The 9,400-nt window shown below is 36.8% G+C and overlaps 1 protein-coding gene across 1 annotated transcript; it reads left to right on the forward strand.

Moving 5' to 3' along the window:
• Positions 1-1,040: 1,040 nt before the first annotated feature.
• Positions 1,041-9,394, forward strand: LOC125505032 (glutamate receptor-interacting protein 1-like; the record flags this gene model as incomplete). Its single annotated transcript, XM_048667965.1, has 8 exons — positions 1,041-1,827; positions 3,084-3,212; positions 7,789-7,868; positions 8,065-8,223; positions 8,297-8,404; positions 8,456-8,648; positions 9,084-9,183; positions 9,236-9,394. Coding segments are annotated over exons 1-8 (1,122 nt in total), but the record flags the coding sequence as incomplete, so codon positions are not given.
• Positions 9,395-9,400: the final 6 nt, after the last annotated feature.

Genomic DNA, 9,400 nt, shown 5'->3' on the forward strand with positions numbered 1-9,400 from the left:
GTGATCGTACCCTAAAAAACTGATTTATAAAAAAGTATTTAAATCCCGAATAAAGAAAAGGTCAAAAAAGAGTTTTAGAAAATCAGTTTCACTTAATTTTGAGTTAAAGAAGTGGTCAGTAAAGAGTATTGTTTGAGCTCGTTTCGCTCTTAGCTCGCTTCCTAAAAGTAGAAACTTTAAGGAATTTGAGACTTTATCAGCTAATTTGACTGAATCAATTACCCTCTTTATTCAGTCAAAAATTATAAATTAACACAAGCAAGTTTTCGCGTTATGAGCACACAGTTTTTCTCATGACACCATTTTTGAGAAACACAAAAAACTCGCTTGGATATCTTTTGCTTGGTCGATATTTTCATGTAGATAAACTGGAAAAAATTATGCAGCTTTACGCAGACTTTATTTGTGGGAAACACAACCACAAAGAAGCAATTAGAATTTTTAAATTAATATTGAAACTTGCATTGTTTTATTAAAATGTCTTACGGCGATTTATCAGCCAAAATTTTTCTGGTAATGTGCTGGAAAATGGCTGCATGATCCTGCACTGAACAAAAAACGGCTTCATAGTAAACTATTTAATTTCTTCATGGACACCGTGTTGCAAATTTTTCAAGTTATTCTATTAGTGTTGATGTGTGCTCAGATTAACTCTTTATGTTGCTTTTTAAGTGTTAATTACGGATTATCTCATTATTAAAATGATTGTTAAACAATATCAATTCCATTCACTCGCTTCCATGCCCAACTATGATGAGGCATTTTAAGTAACAAATTTGTTCGTCGCGACTTTATGAGATTTTTGAGTAAATTCCAACCGATCGCTTTGGTCTTTTCTGGCCTCAATCGGTTTTCTTCGAACGAAGAAACACCCCCATTGTATATGTTGTAAATTATTGAAAAATGTGGACAAGGATTAAAAAAGCACTTCTACTCAGCTTTACACTTAATAGCATCAATTTCAAACTTTTACTGGGACAAAATTCTATTCAGGTGATTTATTCGCTCGATATTCCGTTGTTGATACACTGGAAAAACTCAGGCAAAGGGCGATAATCGAATAATTTAGAACCACTACGTGCTTATACACTGAAAAAAGCGCTTACATTAAAAAACACAATATCTGCTTTCAGTGTTTTTGCGCTGTTTTTTGTGCACAAATTTGCCTCGATTTCGGATATCAGCCCTGTTTAGGTCGCACTTAGAGTTGCAAATTTCACTCTGGACTGTCTGGATGTTTTGGGTTTAAAAACCGTATCGCCCAAATTGGGCCAGATAGTATCCGTTTTCAAGGCGATCTATTTATGCATTATCGGTTTCATATTCCCTCAGTAAGTGGGCACGAAAGTAGGAGAAGAGCAAAACCGATAATGAGCCTGAACGGCTCTCATTTTCAATAACCCAACCCCACTTTTAAGGGATACTTAATCACGAAACCTCGATGCCTAGCAGATTCGCCATGACTACGTGGCAGTTTTCGAGGAGAAAAAATACGTTTAGTTGGCGCTTTTTCTTCTAAGTGCCCTGTTTCGAGTAGGAATTAAGGCTTTTTTGCACGACTTGCACAATTAGAGTAACAAGCGCTTGGAATTTTCAAGATGACCACTTCGAGGGGTTCAGTTGAAAAGGAAAAATGCCCGCTTTTACAGAAAGTGTGAAGAATCAATTGACTTTTGCTTTCGCGGTTTTTTCAGCTTCAAAACATCAACCAGACGAGCCGTTTCTGATATCGGAAATCCGAAGAGGATCGATCGCCCATCGAACTGGCACTTTGCATGCTGGTGATCGGTTGCTTGCTATTGATGGACGACCCATCGATCATCTGAGGTAAGACTTAAACTACCCGTATTCAAACACGTTGATCCAATTTCCCTAAAACCCGCTCAAAACCTTACGACGAATGGCCGATGTAATTGTCTCTCAATTAGAGATGTTAATCATTTAGCGTTCACCGAGCAAATTTGCATGATAATTATCCAACTACTCGACGAAAGAACTAATAGAATTAAGTCATTTTTCGCTCAAAAGTTGAAAATCAACGAACTGAGCAGTGGAACAATGGAACGTCTTAGTCGATTTTATTCAGTATTTTYAGTTGATTTTATTTACTTTATTATGCACGGTGTCTTGAAGAATAACGTGACTTGAGTCTAGGAYTCGAGTTTTTCAAAGGTTYCTTGAACAGTTGYAAGCTCATATTGTTTGGTTTATTTAAAAAAAACTCCMTTATTTTCAGTTAAAGAGTTAYAAGGGATGTGGAAATTATTTAATGCTGAATGGGCTCCAATCCGAATATGCAGACTTTCATGCGAGCGGCTTGCAGAACGTTTTACTAATCCCATGAAAAATTGGAATTTGTCAATSCAGAAATAAAAATCGATGCCACTCSGTTACTTTCCTGGCATTTGTTTTCTCAATCAGAAATCTTTTASTRCAGACATTCGCATYTTGAAGCATTTTTTCGATTCAAARWTATTTATTTTCTCGCATACTATCGAKAAAATTGCAATTCTGCTGCAATATTTAGCTTTTTGAGACAATTTTTGCTGAAAACGCGTACCATCYSAATRRGTGACTTCTATTWARAAAAGTTTTTTGGCTCAAAATAGCAGATTTTTTTCAARAAAGRGCCCATCAATATGGGGCTTATTTTATGCTGAATTTGTCTCAAAAAGACGAATATGCGCTCAAAATGCGCCTGAAAGGGCTTTGAAGCGAAAAACTTGCAAAATGTTGCTCTGAATGTCGCTTTCACGCATTTATTTCTTTTATTTCCGGAACTGGGTTTAAATGGCGAAATTTCGGAGATCACTTTTCGTTCTCTGTTGACCACTTGAGTGTGGAAAAATGAGTAACATGAAAAATTGAATTTTTTCAAAACGAAAATTTTTCCACAAAAAAAATATATTATATATGAAACAATGCGTTTAAGTTTTCCGGAAACTTTTGTGGGCCTGGTTTTCTACTCAAGGCCTTACACTTTGAATATGTGGAATTTTTGGAAAAAATCAACTGTGTTTGTATCTTTGGAGTTTGCGACGCATTAATTTCTCATAAAATTATGGACGTTTAACAAATTGCAGCTTGGAGTCCGCTTTCGATATCCTCCAAACCTCAACCAATGACATAGTGACCCTGAAGGTGGAGAAAACCGAAACGGAGAACTCAAATCTATTCTTGGACAGCGTGGTTTACACTGTTGAGCTTCACAGGTAATGACTTGTAATACTGCACGCAAATTTGCGAAATATTCGCATAGTGTTTAATTGCGGATTAATTAATAGTTAAATGGGATGAAAATGCAAATTTCATTTCTCACATTCGGTGTCTAAATAAATGGCATTAATTCGCACTATACTTTCATTAAGCTGGCTTCAGATACTAATGAGCCTGAACTTAACACCGACTCCGAACTACTTTGGCTCCGGAGTTGTCCATTAATAACCTAAATTGTCCGTTGTAACAGTGTAGGTGTTTACGGCTGTACAAGCTGGAAATTGCCGGAGTGTCGACGTTGATTTTCCAGAATTTTGATAAATTGCATGTGGATTTTTAATGGCGCGTCTACATGTAAAAGAACCAGAAAAAATTACTGTGATCGGATGCGAAAGCACCCAAACAAAACAATTTATAATTAATCAAGGCTACAATTGCCGGGTCGCAAGCCCTTAAAATTTATTTAGTTCATTTATTATGTTTTTTGCTCAACGTTACATTTTGACTTAGGGCGCAGTTTTTCCTTAACAAACTTTACAGCCTGTTCTCGTATAATTAATTCCTGAAAAAAACTAGGTGTTTGTTTTCAGCAATAAAGCGGGTTTCCTATAAAGGAAACTTTACTGCGCCTAACTGTCTAATTTTCGTTTATTTTGGAAAGTTTACTTTCTTTCCACAAACCTTTCTGTATCAACACATTTTCCCGATCTTTAAACAAACAGCTGCCAAATTTGCCCTAACTTTGAAACTGGATAACTTTCTATTGCTGCAAGCGATTTGATTTCTATTTGAAGTGTTATCGAGCACAGCTTTTTTTCTGTTAGTGTGTCTTTTTAGAAAAACTACGTACTTCATGTGAAGTTTATACAGGGTGTAAAATTAAAACATGCAAAATTTCCAATAGTTTCGCGAGCTCCCAGTTGCGCATGAAAGCGTTTTTTGCAGTTCTACGCCAAAAGCGTCAAGACCTAATATTTCGAAAAGGTTTTTTAATTTTTTGCTTATCTTTTTCATGTACAGGGTGATCTCAAAAAATCAAGTTTTTTGGTTTCGCAGTGTTACCTATTTTATCGGGGCGCCACTTGCAAAAAATACTGTTGTATGCTGAATCTGAAACTTCCTAGTCGACCTAAGACAATATACAGGGTTGCATCAAAATTGACCCAAATCAGAACTGCCACTGATAATGGCAGATTTTCAATTAAAATCGAGTTTACTCTCCACCACCGTATATTCAAGCACCTCTATTGTTTCTGTATTGTTCGAATATGAAGTTTTAGCTTCAGTATGAAATAGAAAATTTGAAAATCGGTAAAGGACGAAAAATGTTAAAACTGCACTATTTTTGTCAACATTTTTGTTCAAATTTAGTCTTTTTTGAGTCTGAAACAAATATGTTTATTGGACTGAGTTGAATGTGGTTGTCCCGATCGTTGGAAAACAAAAACACTCTTTTTCGTTCCCATTTTTAGCTCCGTGTCTTCGTTTTGCAGATACCGAGTGTCACATTTTATTGTTTTTGCTAATATTTTTAGAACCGTTTCGTATCGTGTAAGTTTTCTTCCCTAACTTGTGCTACAATGGAAAAATACAAAAAAATATCTTGGTTTGCTGCTTTAAAGTTTGCCGGTTGTAAAAAAAATGGGTTTTTATGATCAAAAACTTGTTTGTCAAATGTTTCCATCCCAACGCTTAACTTAAAAAAGGTATTTTCAGGCCTGGATTTTTGAACTACTGTAAATTCAAAATATTGCATTACCTTTTTTATTTCAACCCTTTCTGAGCCTTCAATTGCTGCTGCAGACATCGGTTACGCTGCAAACGTAATTTTAGTAATGTTTTCGTTATTTCAAAGTTGACTGTTACCATCCCGCTATGTGGAATCCAACCAACTCGGATTATTAATTCTAACGTTCCGACTGGAAGTTAAAACAACTTTTGTATTTGCCGGCACTACAAATCAATTGCTCAACTTTAAACTGGTTGGAAACAGCGGATTATATCCCGTATCCACAATTACGGTTTTGTTTTTCTAGTGGAAACTGGCTGGATTTCGTTTTAATTGAGTTGCTGGTTATTATTTTAAGTTTTAAAAGGTCTAGCTAATCCATTATGGTTCATAATTCTATATAAATTCGACTCGAGGTTGCGATAATGGAGGGCGAAATGTTTGATTAACTTTTTGGGTCGGCACCGTTCAATGGAAACGCTGCCAGGGCGAATTCTTCGGCCATCCATCCTTATGGATTAAGTGTGAGAACTGGAAAGTTTTTAATTATCTGTTGACTGTGGCAAATCCTTTTGTTGGCTTTGTTGCCAGCTGAGTGTTTTGGAAATTGGCTGATTCTATAAAGGGGACTTAATCAATTAAATGAATAATTAATTAGGGAGGGCAGCTTCCAAACTTGAGAGCTTCGCTCTGTATAAGCAATTGGTGGTGTCAGCGAAAGTATCTTTTGGACGACAGCAATCAGGATGGTGGAAAATATTTGAAAGATTAGCACAAGTTTTTTTGTTATTCTAAGCAAGTACATTAAGGAAACTTTCACGTAACTGTGGGTTATTCGCAATGACTTTTGAAATCAAACCAGTCGCGATTTTACGCCACCAAATAGACCAAAGTTTGTATGTTTGTTCATCCTGTGGTTTTCTTGGAGCTGTGTGCTGATTTTATAGAGTTTTTTCGGTACTAAATGTCTCAAACTTTGCTCCATCTTTCCTTAAAGTGTGGTTTCCTTGGAGCTACTGGCTAATTTTCGAAAATTATTCAAAGTGAGACTTGCAATAACTTTTGCGACTAAATTTGTCTGGCTTCAAAAAGGCTCTGGCACACTTTTAACTGCAGAAGGCAGACCAAGCCTCATTCATTGATTCCTGAAAGCTTCCGTTTTGTGGCGCTTTGGGCTGAATTTTGAGATTTTTCCAAATCCAAAGTCAAAAGAATAAATTTGCACCGGTTGCTAAAAAATTCATACCGTCAAATCCAGTTGGGATGCAAAAGCGCATTTGGCGGAAATAAATTGAGAGATCCTTACTCTACGTTTTTTCACAGTTTGAGTTTGTTAGAGCCGTGGGCAGATTTTTGAGCATTTTTTGAAGTGTTGAAGTTTTCGAACATTTTTTGCCACTAAATTTACCGACGGTTGTTTAAACATTGATTGTCATCAAGCCAGTGGAGACAGAAACGCTTTTAACAGCAGAGGACAGAATTTCAAAGAACTATTGCAGGCCACATTTCAAAAATAAAATTCTCTAAAACGAAAAATACTCTACAAGTTCAAAGTGCGTTCAGTAAAGACAAGAGCCCTCTAAATGTCGCTAAAGTTTCTTATAACATGCAAAAAATAATTCGAAAAGTAATGCTAAACTTACCAAAAACTGCGAAGTGCCACGTGGATAGAAAGAAGAAAATGTGTTTAGTACCGCAGAAAATCTGTCCAAACCCACTTATTTTAAATCAGCAAAAAGCAAAGAGAAAGAAATATAAAGAATCCATCAGTTCATTGACGGAAAACTAAAATCAGTTCAAGCTAAAAAAATTATAGATTAAAAATCATTCTTACCAGATTTTTGCATCATGGCGCCCCATCCTCCATGTTCTACAAATTAATCTTCAAAAAGTTTTTTTGCGCATTTTCAAATTTTTAAATTTACAAATGCAATTATTTCTAAATATAAATTTATACCTGTTGTTGAAAAATTGATTACATCCAAACCGGTTAGGACAGAAAAGCGTTTTTACGCCAATGAAAAGAGCAATCTTCACTTTGTGCTTTTTCAAGTTTGGTTTCCTTAGATTTGCGGGCAGAACTTGGAGCATTTTTTAAAGTGAAAATTGTCATGAGTTTTTCCACAAAATGAGCACTCTTCACCGTATGTTTTGTCGGAGTTTGGCTTCCTTCGAGCTGTGAGCTAATTTCTGACCTTTGAATACTACTTTTCAATGACTTTTGCCACTAAATTCACCCGTCGTTCTTTAAAAAAATAATTTCGTCCCAACTGGCTGACAAGGAAATACGTTTTTCACCCAAAAAATAGAAGAAGCTTTCCTTTAAGTGTCCTCAAAGTTTGATTTCCTTGCAGTTCTCGGCTAATTTTTGAAATTTGCTAAAAGTGAGACTTGTAATTCGCCAGCTGATGATTCCTTGGAGTTTCATTTCCATGCAAGTTTGCCCTCCCCGACCCAATTTGGGCTTTTTAAAATCCGGACGACTACAAAAGTTACCTTCCAAAGGACGCAATTGCAATTGAAAATTAATATCGGCATGATTGTGCGTTCCAGAGTACTGAGCATAACTCGGGAAAAATAAACTAAGAAGTCCGCAATAAGAAAATCAATAGCTGAGACAGCGCTTTCAATGCAGCAACTCGGAGAGTTGTTAATCAGCTTGAAGATCACCTTAAACGGGATCTCAGGTACGGCTATGAATATTACATGGAAACACGGGTCAAGGCGCCTTTTGAGGAAAACGCAAATTGCTCAACAATTTAGGGTGGATTCGATTATTCTGGTTGCAATTTCAGCTGAAATATTTGTGAAAAACCTTTATTTAAAAATTTACTAATTTGCAGATACGGCGGCCCGTTGGGCATTACGATATCAGGCAGCGAGGATTCTGGAGATCCCATCATCCTATCCAGATTAACTGAAGGTACTAACAAGCAGTAATAAGTGCAACAAGGCAACTCAGAATTATTGCGTGTATTGGAAAGAAAAGGAACATCGACTAGGCTCTATCGCTTTAAGGAGCCACGCCTACCAGCGTTTTCCTTCTCCTTCCTCTGCACGCGTTTGGCACCCCACCTTGTTCAACTCAATTGACGTGTTAATTCGCACTGTATTTTTAGGAGGTTTGGCTGAAAAAACTGGGGCCCTTCATGTGGGTGATCGAATTTTGGCAATAAATGGAGACAATTTGGATCAGCGGCCCCTTTCCGACGCCATCCGGTTGCTGCAGACATCAGGAGACAGAGTTCAATTGAAAATAGCGCGGCACATAAAAAATGGTAGGAGGATCAGGCAAAGAAAGCAGGATTGCTCCTGTAAGGGAAAATGTTTTTCTAGATTTGACTCTTTTAGAGGAGCCTAGATGTAGCTATTCAAGTCCAGGGCTTATGAGTGTAGACAGCGCTATACATAGCTGGGATAGCAGCAATACGGGCGACACTCACAACGAACACACTTCGGGTAAAAACATCACTTTTCATTAAGTTTTCTTTGGTTGACTGTTGTTTTTAGAACTTAAGGACATCGAAAGTGTGCTGAGCGATCAGCTATCCTATCAGGATCAGATCCACGAGCAGGACAAGGATCTAACGTTGACTAAATCGAGAAAAAGGAATTCTGAGCTGCAGTACTACTCAGATACTGAGGAAATGTTCTGTCCCAGTCCGTTGCCTTTGCCGAACTACAATTTCGGCAACAGCATGATGTGAGTATTTTTTCTACGTCTCTTGATCGGGAGGAACAAAAAATGTCGAAAGAGATCCAATATATTGTTGTACCAGACTGTAGGTCTGAAACTGATATTTTAATAAAAAGTAAGTGTGCTACATGTAGCTTTAACACCTCTGAAGATGCAAGCTTTTTCTAAGTAATTGAGATTTTGTCTGAGCTGCAACAGAACCACTAATAACAGTAATTTAAAGTTTGAGAAAAAACCGACAAATGAAGACTAATGAAAAAAACATTGAATTCTTCGGATAATTACATGCAATTCTTCCAGAATATTTTTCAGTTCTTTCACGTTTTGAACTTGTTTCATCGCCACTTTTCCACAAATACCATTTTTTAGTGTAAACCTAACACATCTTTGCATGCATAAAATTTAAAAAAAATTGTTTAAGTTAACTTAATTATTTTTCAGTCACTACAATCACCATGGGGGCACTATTGAACGACTCACCGGATCCTGCAGCACTGAGAATATTTTGGAAAGGGAAATCTATCACGTTACTTTATATAAGGTTTGTTTTCAACCGCACTATTTGCCGCAACTTGTTTTTTGTTCGTTTGCAGGATTCCATTTACGACGATTATGGTTTTAGTGTGAGCGACGGTCTTTATGTAAAAGGTGTTTATATCAATAGAATAAGAAAAGGCGGTCCTGCTGATATCGTAGGCCTGTTGAAGCCCTATGATAGAATCATCCAGGTCTGCATCATCATCTGCATTTGCCTACAG

The sequence above is a fragment of the Dendroctonus ponderosae genome, unplaced genomic scaffold, assembly GCF_020466585.1.
Source record: "Dendroctonus ponderosae isolate FM_Combo_2020 unplaced genomic scaffold, Dpon_F_20191213v2 Dpon_F_20191213_629, whole genome shotgun sequence".
Taxonomy (NCBI): Eukaryota; Metazoa; Arthropoda; class Insecta; order Coleoptera; family Curculionidae; genus Dendroctonus; species Dendroctonus ponderosae.